This window comes from Balaenoptera physalus (genome assembly GCF_965194825.1).
Source record: "Balaenoptera physalus genome assembly, chromosome: 19".
In the NCBI taxonomy this organism is placed as follows: domain Eukaryota; kingdom Metazoa; phylum Chordata; class Mammalia; order Artiodactyla; family Balaenopteridae; genus Balaenoptera; species Balaenoptera physalus.
This window is the reverse complement of record NC_138900.1, coordinates 2108848-2121715: the sequence shown is the minus strand read 5'-3', so window position 1 is coordinate 2121715 and position 12868 is coordinate 2108848. Positions and strand designations below refer to the sequence as shown.

General features: G+C 48.5%; 1 protein-coding gene across 6 annotated transcripts in view; it reads right to left on the bottom strand.

Moving 5' to 3' along the window:
* LOC309648252 (uncharacterized protein) overlaps positions 1 to 12868 on the bottom strand; it is a 43497-nt gene that overhangs the window by 15240 nt on the left and 15389 nt on the right. For all 6 annotated transcript variants that reach the window (XM_082436716.1, XM_082436713.1, XM_082436715.1 and 3 more), the window contains 4 exons: positions 11938 to 12027; positions 11204 to 11295; positions 8099 to 8204; positions 5671 to 5760 (listed from right to left, as the gene is read on the bottom strand). In XM_082436716.1, the coding sequence (XP_082292842.1) occupies positions 5671 to 5760; positions 8099 to 8204; positions 11204 to 11295; positions 11938 to 12007 (358 nt within the window). In that variant the 5' untranslated portion in view covers positions 12008 to 12027. The remainder of the gene's footprint in view (positions 1 to 5670; positions 5761 to 8098; positions 8205 to 11203; positions 11296 to 11937; positions 12028 to 12868) is intronic.

The following is a 12868-nucleotide window of genomic DNA, read 5'->3' as shown; positions in this document are numbered from 1 at the left end:
AACACATTAACTGATATGTCCGTTCGTCCCAACCAACAGTAGCCGTGTAATGAGGTGTGTACTTGACTGCAAGGACCCCTTCTCCAAAATCACACAGAAACTGACCTCCTACCTACCGTTTGGAGCAGTTCCTCAGAGCTCTCTGAGAGGCTGCTTCCTGGGCTATAGTCCTCAGTAAGTCCCCAAATAAACTGAAACTCACAGCTCTCACATTGTGCATTTTTACTTCAATCGACAATTTCTGTGGATTTTGTTGTTGTTGTAGTTAAGTGGCATTACTGTGTCTAAAGATAAGTGTTACATGCATATTCCAAGTATTTACGCAATATCTGAAGAGGTAAGTGAATGGATGCTATGCATCTTGGAAGGTATGAATGTTGGAAGATACTCTTCCACTCACACTTGTGTGACCATCTGAGAAAGTCCCAGTGACCACATGTGTGAGGTTATTACCATGATGGATAAGGGCATAGACTCTGGTGCCAGCCTGCCTGGGTTTGAATCTTGGCTTGGCTACTTATGATCTGTGTGACCTGAAGCAAGTGACATGAACTCTCTGTGCCTCTGTTCTCTTATCTTGGAAAGATGGATAATAACAGAACCAGCCATATGGTTGTGAGAATTAAGTGGATCAAAATGTGTAAAGACATTAGCTCAGTGCCTACCACATGGTCAGTGCTCGAAGGTTCATCATTCTAAATATTTGTGTAAAAATGGAGGAGATCCTAGTCAATGGGAGAGAGATACAGAATTGAAGAATACATTTATTCACTCATGTATTCATAGCCTGGTGCCAGGGCTAAATTAACATAACAGACCTGGTCAGTGGTGGACACAATATCCATTCTCCTTTGCTGTAATAATAGAAGCTATTAGGTGAGCACAGGACTGCACTTTCCAGCATCTCTTGCAGCTAGATGTGGTCATGTGACTATGTTCTGGCCAATGAGGTTTAAGGAAAAGTGATCTGGGCATCTTGTAGGAGTTGCCCTTTGAAGCCCTAAAGTGTGTCTTCCCCTTCCCTCATCCTCCTCCCCTTCCCCTGAGCCACAATGTGGACGGGATGTGGGGGGTGAGCCCTCTCCAGCCACGTGACACAGAGCACCAAGGTCAAAGGACCTTGGCTGCCCAACTCAACGGGAATGCAACACCCCGGCCGGTGGAGTTTTACACACAGACCACAGCTATGAGAGAGACATCAAGTTTGGTTTATTTAAGCAGCTGTATTTGGGGATTTTACATCACAGTAGACCAGCATGCATGATTCCAGGGTGCTGAGGCAAGAGCAGGAAGCAGAGGGACCTCAGGTATTAGGAAGCAGTGACAAAGCTGAGACAGCACAGGGGACATTCACACACCTTGATTTCACGAAACTCTAACACAGGCAGAGGCACAAAGGTGCAATTTGGGTCAGGTTTCGAAGGTTCAGGAGGAAACTGGGAATCAGAGTCAGAGTCATCCGGTTCCAAGTAATAGGTGAAGCAAACACTTGGCTGGAAGGACAGAGAACAGAGAAGAAAGAAGAGAACGTTAGTGTCACACTAGTGACATTTTGGGGTCAGATCATTCTTTTGGGGAAGGGGGGCATCCTGTACATTGCAGGATGTTAAGCATCTTCTCTGGCCTCTACCCACCAGGTGCCAGCAGCACCATCCCTTTAGCTGTAACAAAGAAAAATTTTCCAGACACTGAAGGTGTCCCCTGGGGGATAAACTGCCTGTGGTTGAGAATAGCTGCCTCACCCCATACTTCTGTTCTTGTGGTTGGGGACAGGTAGGGAACTTCTACCACCCATGGGCATGTGGCCCAGGTTGAGAGTTTTAGGGTTCTCATCTCCTAAGCTGATGATTGGTTCATTGGTGAGCACAGGACCCGAAATGAACCAATCAGAATGCTCTCTGTTTCTAGATTATTTGGTTCATCTACAGTGTCTCCCCACTGATATCTCATTAGTTAGTTGCATGGGGAAAACAAAAATCAGAAAGTATTCAGTGGAGAAAAGGGACAAGCATCTCAGCTGAGTGGATCAAAATTCGTATCACCAACGATGGCAGACTGACCTAGGTGTGATGTCCTGAGAAGGGCAGGGCATCACTTAGGTGATATTCCAGAGATCATAGCTTATCCTGAATGTCATTAGGGGGACAGCGTAAAAAACAAACAAGCAAAGAAATGAAATGAAACAGAACCAAAAAAGCAATCAACATTGTACGAGGTGTGACTCTGATCTTCAGACTCATCAGTATCATAAGAGGCAAAGAAAGACGGAGGGGATTTTCCAGCTTAAAGAGACTAAAGATACATTACTAAGCACTATACCTGTCCTTACACAGGACCTTGTGTAGGAGGAAAAAGAACACCAAGCACACAGTATGTAGTAAATTAACAAGCCTGGAATATGGACAGCAGATGTGACGAAAGTGTGTATCAGGGTTAAAAGCCCAGAGGTGAAAACATGCCAACAGTTGGATAAGAGAATATTCTATTTCTAAGGTGATACACAGGGGAGAATAGTTACATATATATATATATTCCTATAGGAATATATATGAATATATATAATATGAGAAAACATGAAAATAGAAAACATGATAATAATCGGTGAATTTGGATGATCTTTGTACTGTTTTTTTTAAAAAAATCTTTGATTGTCATATTATTTTCTAATAAGAAGTTTTTTTAAAGAGTCCTCCCTGGCACTGCTGCAGGCTCTAATAGGAAAGGCGTTCTTGCGAGCATCCTGACCCTGTGCCTCCCCTGACCTCTCCCCATGGCCCCGCTGGTTCCCCATCAGGGCCGCTCCAAGCTCCGCTCCTGCCTGTTAAGAATCCCAGAGACAGAGCACATGCCTTATTGGCCAAGGTTGAGTCAACGTGCCCAGCCAGGAACCAATCATGGGGAACCTTGGCATTGCTGGCTCTGATTGGTCAGGGGCATACCTGGAGCTGGTCTGAGGATGGGATCAGATCCATCCATAGTGCATGGAGACAGGTGGTCCCCCAAGAAAAACCAAGGGTGTTAGTAGGAGAAGGAGGAATGGTATCCAGGTGGACAAATCCATAGCTGCCTGCCTCAGCAGGGACCGTCCCCTAATTCATTCCTCCATTTAATCAGCCCACCTGTGTACAGTGCCTACCGCTGGTTACATCTGTTCTATGCACAGGGATATGTCCTTGAACAACAGAACAGGTTCCTGCCCCCGCCCCCCCCCCACAGAACTACTGTAGTAGGGAAGACAGATGATGAACACACAGATATAAGGTATGCTCTCAGGTAGCAATAATTACTCTGAAAAAAATTCAGCAAGGCAGGGTGTTAGATCCAGATGGGGAGGAAGTGTCCAAGGGAGGCTTCATGGAGGAGGTGACATTGGAGCAGAGGCAGGGATTAGGAAAGAGAAGGAGGCAGGAAAGAGGGCAGCATCCTCAAGGAAAACCATCCCCCAGAGGATGGGGCCACATCCTTGGGGGAACAGGGGCACCCAGCCACCCAAGCATCTCTGCTGGGCAGAGAGGCTGGCAGATGTGCCTGAGCTCTCAGAATCCAGGGGCTTCTGGTTGAAGGGAGGAAACAGGAAGGCTTACCATGGGACAGATCGGCAGGACTCTGAATGACAGTCTTCCCTTCATTCCAGTGGACTTCTTTCGTGGCTCATCAGGGTTCTCAGAAAGCAGGGCTGAGAGAGGAGGAAAGACTCATGAGGCCATTTTGCCCTCTGAGGCTTGAGAAACTCAATAATAATAAGATCTTCATCATAAAATCATTGAGAAGAACTAACATGTGTTGAGTACTTGCTATGTGTCAGGCACTCTTTTAAGTATTTTACACATCATAGCTTAATTGATTGTTCATAATAACTCTCTGAGATGGCTACTATCATCATCCCATTTTAGAGATGAGGAAACCAAGGCACAGAGAGGTTAGGACACTTGCTGGAGGTTGCACAGCAGCGCCTGCAGACATGCATTAAATTGCGTCCCGAAGGCCCACAGGGAACAGAGAGGGAATGTCAGTGAGTGAAGGGGCTGGGGTAAGACAACAGGGGGCTCTGGAGATGGTGGCAGCCTGGGGAGCCCGTGTCCAGGAGGAAGGGACAGCTGATATGCAGCTGCCTGTGGGGCTGCCTCTCCAGAAAATTGTCAGGTTTCCCCACAGAACACAGATATCTTGATTTAGAGTGAAATCTCCTGATATTTCAAAGCTACCAACAAATCCAGATATTTTCTTAGAAACTCCTACACTCCTGCTGGGAATGGAAATCGGTCTCTCTATGGAGGACCATTCAGTCAAAGTCACCAAATTACAAATGCACATCCTCCTCTGATGCAGCCATTCCCCCTTTTAGACATATTGTCCTGGATATACTCCCCTGTGTGCAATATGACCCAACTATAATCTTATTTCTACTTGCATTTATTGTTTTCCTCAAAGACTGGGAATAACCCGAACGGCCACCTGCAGGAACCAGGTTAAATAAACTACAGTACAGGACAGACAGACCATGGAATGCCAGGCAGCTGGAACACAAACTTGTCATCTTGTGGGGAAGAGTCTCCAAGATGGACAGGAGACACAGGGCTTAAGGTCAAAGACCCCGAGGCCAGACGCTTCAAGTCCCAGCATGAGCTAATCATTCATCCTTGTCACCCCTCAGATTTCCCATCTGCAGAATGGGGTAATCACTCTCCTTACCTCACAGAGTTGTGAAGCACCAGTGATTGGGTGCTTGGAAAGCATTGGGACGGTGACTGGAAGATACTAAGTGCCAGGTCAGAATTAAATGAAACAAGACAAAATGGGAACTGGCAGTGGCATATACAGTACACACAGTACATCAGACATAAATACATAGTAACAGATACATACACATCCTTGTCTGTATGCGTGGGCATAGAACATTCTGGAAGATTGGACAAGAAGCTGGAAAGTAGCCACCTCTCGTAAGGGAGTAGCTAGCTAAAAAAGTGGCCTGTATCTTGTTTTGTATGATGGTTACACACAGCTATAGATGTGATGAAATACAAGTAAAAACACACATGGATTGTGCCAATATCCATGGGCTAGTTTTGATGTTGTACTATCATCATATAAAATAAAAATACTGGGGGAAATGGGATGAAGTGTCCATGGAACTTCTATGTACTATTATGGCAACTTCTTGTGAATATAAAATTATTGCAAAGTAAGATGTTTCAGAAAGGAAACATGGCAACAGACCCAGCATCCCTCACTCATGAGGCCAAGCCACCAGCAGGCTCCACAACCTACCCCACTCCTGCCCATCCCCTCAGCTAAATCCTTGGGTCAGGCCTCCATCATATCCCAAACAAATGACCTCGTAGCCCCTAGACCTGGCAACTGGATGCAGGGCCAGTCCAGGCAGGTGACCAGATCACAGAGAGGAGCCCAGATTGATTCCAGCTCCCAGGAGACCCAGGAGACACCCCTGCAGGCTCTGAGCAGGGGAGAGACAGGACCCACTGACATGAAGGAATGTCGGAGAGGTTCCATCCTGGGTGCCCCTCAGGGCCCTCCCTCCCCAGGAAGAGCCAGTGGGATATATTTGGGGCTGGGATCAGTCTTCAGGGTCAACCCTTCCTCATCAGGTCTCCCCGGGGGGCCCTCCCCATTGCCACCTGCCCACAGTTTTCCACTCCGTGTGTGTCTCACCTCCTTTCTCGGGCGGCTTGGTCTGCACCTCCTCCGTTTCCTGGCCCTCGATGGTGCTGAGAGGTAGCATCGTGACACCACAGCTGCTCCCTATGGACAGGAGACCAGAGCAGTCAGTGCCTGGGCTGGGGACCCAGATGGCCCGGGTGTGAACCCCAGCACTTCTCTCAGGTGTCGGAGGGACTCAGACGGCTCCCCAAGTCTTGAGATCCCCAACATCCAAGGGGAGTGTTGGCAATGCCTCCCTCTAGTGTTTTTCCAAGGCCCAGTGTGTGATGTGGGGAGAGCATTTGGCATGGCACCTGGCAAGGGCAAGGGCAGGGATCATGGGTCTGGTGTTTATGCCCCTTTAAGAAAAAGAAGAAATATCTTGACACAAAAAGCTGGGACCCTGAAGGTGAATGTCAGTTAACTGGATATCAAAAGGGCCTGTGGTGTCTGGCATATACAGCAGGCACTAAATAAGTGCGCTCATGGTTAGCATTCCCAGTGCTGTATTTCAGGGCTGTCCTAAGGCTACATTGCAGCTTGACCAAGTGGTTCAGACCAGGACCTCACTTCCCTGGCCTTGGGACCCATTCTGGTACAGGATGCTTAAGTGATTGCCTCTCAGGACTGCTGTGAAGATGAGGGGGCCGGTCCACAGACCCCTCACCACAGCCCCCGGGGAGCGGCCAGCACTGCTGCAACGGTGCCTAGCAGCAGGCTCAGCTGTGGGGTCCTGGGACCCCGCCTGCACCCCAGCTTTACCCTGGGCAGGACTTGGACCAGTGTGTCTGGAAGGGGTGGGCTGCGGGGGGTTCCAGGCTGCCAGTCACTAGTCAAGAGATTTCAAGGATTAAGTTTGCCAGATTTAACAAAACGACATTACAACAAATACACAGCAAACTGAGATTTGAATTTCAGATACACAAATCATTTTTTAGTATAAGCATATCCGAACACTGCCTGGGGCATGTCTACATAAAAAGTCATTTTTTACTTAGTTTTCTAAATTATGTTTAAGTATAGGCAGGTCCCATGAAATATTTGGAACATACTTATACTAAAAGGTAATTCATTATTTGTCTTAAATTCAAATTGAAGTAAGCATCCTGTATTTTACCTGGCAAGCCCCGATTCAGGGGTTTTTTAACCTCGTGTGCTGTCAGCTTTCCCGTCCATGAAAATGAGGAAAATAAATGATTAAACATGAGGATTAAATATGATTAAATACACACACACACACTCAGGACACACTATCTGGTAACTTAGAGTCAAACCTCTTCTTCGAAGCCTTTTTAAGATGCTTAAGAACCATCACAGACTGTCACCCATAATCGTGCAAATATAAGGTGCATCATATAGTGGGACCAGCCGGCCAGGTACACACACACAGAAACGCACATTTTCAGATGAACACTGAGGAAACCAGGGCATAACGACACACCGACATCTGCAGACACATCCAGGGAAATCTGAGACCCTCACTACTCAAGCAGGCAGACCTGCTCGTCAGTACTGAACGCCCCATTCACAGGCAATCCTGCACATGCACACACACACACACACACACACTCGGGAGACACAAAACTGCAGATGCACCAGCTGAAATTACACATCACCCTCCCACGCAATTTCCCTCTGGCTGACAATCAAGGCCCAACCCCCCGAGGCTGCCCCTCAAAGATGCGCGCCCCAAACAGGTTTCCTGCCCCCACCCGCAGCACGCAGGCGCACAGAGGCGCTGGAGGCTCAAAAGCTGTTCTCCAAGCGCCCTTCTCATCTGCAAATCTTCTTATTCGTTCTTAGTGAACCCCCAAACCTTTCCGGAGGGGCTCCACGCTCCTCCTCACCCCTAAAAGGCATGCTCTATGGACTCCCCCCAAAGCCATGTTCCTATGTTTTTATTCGGCCAGTGAGATAACCGAACCCCTGACACCTAACTGGCCTCTCAGGTGTGCAGACCAACCCCCATACCTCCCGCCTCCTCCATCCAACTACAGAGTCCCCCGTCTGCCCCTCCTACTTCCTAAAATCTCGAGACCAGGACCCGGGCGCCTCCCCCACCTGTCCTGGACGGAGTCCCCGCCACCCCTACTACTGACACCCCAGCCTCCTCTGTCCCCTCCACTCTTCCCTCCTCCCAGTGGCCAGAGAAATCCTCGGACCTGGAGTCGCCCCGCGGCTCACGAGGACCTGAGCGTCCCGACCACCCTCGGGGGAGACGCGGGTTCCTCAAGGGGCCCCACCGCGCGCACAATCGGGTCTCAGGGGCTCCTAGGCAGCAGCTCCTGCGCCCTTTTGCCCCGAACGCACCCGCGCATCCTGGCCAGGCGGTCCCGCCCTCCCCGCAGGGACCCCGCAGCGCCGTCCCGCCGCCCCCCGCCCCGCGCTGCGCCCCCGCCCCATGGCGCACACCCTTCGGAGCTGCGTCCGCGGGACTGACCTCCGGACCCGGGTTCTGGCTGGGCCGCTGGGCAGGAGCGGGCGGGCTTGCTCAGTGCTTGTCCTTGGCGCCCGGGTAGCGCTGGCTCCGAAGATGTCCAGGGAATCTGTGGACAAACTCGCGCGAATGAACAGAGCTGAGTCGCTCAGCGTCACGCACACCCCCCCATCCCCGGCCCCAAACACAAGTCAGGTGGTTAAAACAGTCTCTGACACCAGCACAGGTATCTGAGTGTTGGCTGTAATTTTAGTTTTAGGGGGGACGGTTGGGGGCCTCATTCGTTAGAGGAACCAATTTAGGAGGTTGCCACGGGCAGGTTTTAACAGAATGAGAATCAGTTATGCAGGTAATAAGGGTAAGTACTGTTTCTAAACTTCTTATTTGAATATGAGGAAATATATGCCTCACACACCTAGAAAGACATGTATGTAGCATGTACACTGGACCCAAACACAAAATGTCTTTTATATACTGTATCACACTCACAGTAGTTCAAGAGTTTCCCTCCTTTTTCTAAACATTCTCACACTTTCACCCGTATTGATTTCAGTCTGGCATCTATTCAAAGCAAGATCAGTCACCTTTGTTGTCAAGGATGTCATGGCGAATAGTTTACCCTATCTGGACCATACAGGCTGTGTCACAGCTACTGGACTTTGCAGGAAAGCAGCCCAGACTCTACCTAAGGATGGACGTGGCTGTGCTAATGAGCCCTTATTTACACTGCAGGCTGTGGGCTGCATGGCCAGAGTCTGCCCACTCCTGACCCAGAGAATTTTCTGTGCCAGCTCCTGCAGCAGATGAAGCCAAGCTGCTCTCTGGCAAAAGGGCAGTTTGGGCAGAAATGTGAACAGATACACTTTGTTGTTTTTCTTTTAAAAAAGAAATACTTTATGAAGATATGGATCCTGAGAGTTGAAAGAGTGTAATATAAAAATAGCCATTGAGTCTTGATTATGTACAAAATTTGAAATAACAACCTTAAAAAAGCTCTCATGAGCCTTGGGTTTCTCTCCTATACATTGGGGATCATATTAGTTCCTATTTCTTGGACTCTGGTGAATGTTACACGAGATCATCTATATAAAGTGTTCAGCTCCATACCTGACAGGTGCAAAGTGCCCAGGAAATGTTAGCATTTATCTAACATTATCAGTAACCGACTGGTTAATCTGCCCCAGGCAGAGGGGTTTTTCTGCGGGCAGGGCACTGGCCACCCTGAGACTCAAACTGCCCAGAGGACCGTGCATGGAGCCAAGGGTCTCCAAGAGCCATTGACAAGATGCTCTGGCTGTGCTTCTTCAGTGTCTCACAGCACCAAGCCCACAACCTCACTTTCTGGGGGCTATGCTCTGTGATAATTCTGATAACTTAAGAGATCTAACCCAGTCCTGAGACAGACCCTTCTGTGACCATGGAAATATTCTGTATCTGCACTGTCCAGTGAGGTAGGCACTGGCCACATCTGGCCACTTAAACCTGCCCTGAGCGGCTGAGAAACGTGTTTTGAATTTTTTTTAAGATTGATTCATTTACATTGAAGTAGCCTCATGCAGTTAGTTAGTGATTACTGTGTTGCAGAGCAAGAAAATTATACCTGAATTCCTTCTCACATGCAAAACCTCATGTGCATCTAGATGTGATGTCCTGAGAAGGACAGGGCATCACTTAGGTGGTATTGAAGACATCATAGCTTACCCTGAATCTCATTAGGGGGAAAGCGTCAAAACAACAACAGAAACAACAAAGTAAAAAGCCATCAATATGGGGCAGGGTGTGACTCTGGTCTTCAAAATCGTCAGTGTTGTAAGAGGCAAAGAAGGGCTGAGGGGATTTTCCAGCTTAAAGAGACTAAAGACATTACTAAGAAACCTAGAGGAGACCTTGTGTTAAGAGGAAAAAGAACGTCAAAAAGACATTAGGTATTAAACTAACAAACCAGGAATATGGACATTAGATTAGATGAAAGTGCATGTAAGAGTTAAAAGCCCAAAGGTTACAGCAGTCTCACACTTACCAAAGAGAATATTCTATTTCTAAGGCCATGCATACTGAGGAATACATATGTATATTATATATAATGTATATTATATATATATGAGAAAACATGCAAATAGAAAAAGTGTTAACAACTGGTGAATTTGGATGATCTTTGTACTGCTTTGTAAAATCTGTGACTCTTAAATTTTTTTTCTAATAAGATTTCTAGAGAGTCCTCCCTGGCACTGCTGCAGGCTCTAATAGGAAAGACGTTCTTGAGAGCATCCTGACCCTGTGCCTCCCCTGACCTCTCCCCGCGGCACTCCTGGTTCCCCATCAGGGCCGCTCCAAAAACTCCCCTCCCACCTGTTAAGAATCCCAGAGACAGAGCAGATGCCTCAGTGGCTAAGGTTGAGTCACCTGCCCAGCCTGGAACCAATCATAGGGAACCTTGGCATTGCTGCCTCTGATTGGTCAGGGGCATACCTGGAGCTGGTCTGAGGATGGGATCAGATCCATCCATAGTGCATGGAGACAGGTGGTTCCCCCAAAAATCAAGGGTGTTAGTAGGAGAAGGAGGAATGGTATCCAGGTGGACAAAGCCACAGCTGCCTGCCTCAGCAGGGACCGTTCCCTAATTCATTCCTCCATTTAATCAGCTCGTGTGTATACAGTGCTTACCGCTGGTTACATCTGTTCTACACACAGGGGTATGTCATTGAAGAACAGAGGAGTTTCCTGCCCCCAAGAACTACTCTAGTAGGGGAGACAGATGATGAACACACAGATACAGGTACGCTCTCAGGTAGCAATAATTACTCTGGAAAAACTTCAGCAAGGCAAGGGGGTTGGAGAGAAATGGAGAAAAAGTGAGCAAGGGAAGCTTCATGGAGGAGGTGACATTGGAGCAGAGGCAGGAAGTAGGAAAGAAAAGAAGGCAGGAAAGAGGGCAGCATCTTCAAGGAAAACTATCCCCCACAAGATGGGACCACATCCGGGATGAGAGATGGACAAAGGGGCACCCAGCCACCCAAGGGTCTCTGCTGGGCAGAGATGGTGGTGGATGTACCTGACTTCTCAGAACCCAGGGGCCTCTGGCCAAAGGGAGGAAACAAGCAGACTTACCACAGGACAGAACGGCAGGACCCTGAATAACATTGTTCCCTTCATTCTGATGGGCTTCTTTGGTGGATCATCAGGGTTCTCAGAAAGCAGGACTGAGGGAGGAGGAAAGAGGCATGAGGCCATCTTGCCCTCTGAGGCTTGAGAAACTCAATAATAATAAAATCTTCATCATGAAACCATTGACAAGAGCTAATATATGTGGAGTACTTGCTTTGTGCCAGGGATGCATTTAAGTATTTTACACGTATTATCTTTCTTGGTTCTTCATAATAACTCTCTGAAGCGGCTACTCTCATCATCCTACTTTAGAGATGAGGAAACCAAGGCACAGAGAGGTTAGAACACTTGCTGGAGGTTGCACAGCAGCACCTGCAGACATGCCTTAAATTGCATCCTGAAGACCCACAGGGAACAGACTGGGAATGTCAGTGAGTGAAGGGGCTGGGGTAAGACAACAGGGGTGTCCAGGCCACAGAAAGGAGCCTAAATTCATTCAGCTCTCAGGAGATCTCTGACGGGTCTGAGCAGGGCAGTGACAGGACCTACTGACATGAGGTGATGTCTCGGGGTTCCATCCTGGGAGCCCTTCAGGGCACTCCCTTCCCAGGAAGACCCAGTGGGAGATACTTGGGGTTGGGATCAGTCTTCAGGGTCAATACTTCCCCATTAGCCTTACCCTGGAGACCCTCCCCACTCCCAACTGCCCACGGTTTTCCACCCCATGTGTGTCTCACCTCCTTTCTCCGGCGGCTTGGTCTGCACCTCCTCCGTTTCCTGGCCCTCGATGGTGCTGAGAGGTAGCATCGTGACACCACAGCTGCTCCCTATGGACAGGAGACCAGAGCAGTCAGTGCCTGGGCTGGGGACCCAGATGGCCGGGGTGTGAACCCCAGCACTGCTCTCAGGTGTCGGATGGACTCAGACAGCTCTATCTCCTCCCCAAGTCTCCAGGCCCCCAACATCCAAGGGGAGTGTTGGCAATGCCTGCCTCCTAGAGTGGCTTCCAAGGCCCAGTGCGTGATTTGGGGAGAGCGAGTGCCATGGCACCTGGCAAGGGCAAGGGCAGGGGTCATGGGTCTGGGGTTTATGACCATTTAAACAGTGAAGAAATACTACCTTTTTTAAAAAAACTTTTTATTTTATATTGGAGTATAGCTGATTAACAATGCGATAGTTTCAGGTGCACGGCAAAGGGACTCAGCCATACATATACAGGTATCCATTCTCCCCCAAACTCCCCTCCCATCCAGGCTGCCATATAACATTGAGCAGAGTTCCCTGTGCTATACAGTAGGTCTTTGTTGGTTATCCATTTTAAATATGGCAGTGTGTACATGTCAATTCCAAACCCACCAACTATCCCTTCCCCACTGGTAACCATAAGTTCGTTCTCTAAGTCTGTGAATCTGTTTCTGTTTTGTAGATAAGTAAAACTGAAGAAATATTATGCCACAAAAAGCTGGGACCCTGAAGGTGAATGTCAGTTAACTGAGTATCAAAAGGGCCTCTGGTGTCTGGCATACAGCAGACACTCAATAGGTGCACCTCATGGCCATCATTCCTAGTGCGATATTTCAGCCCTGTCCTAAGGCTACAAGGCAGCTTGACCAAATGGTTCAGACCAGGACCTTGCTTCCCTGGCCTCAGGGGCCCCATTCTGGTACA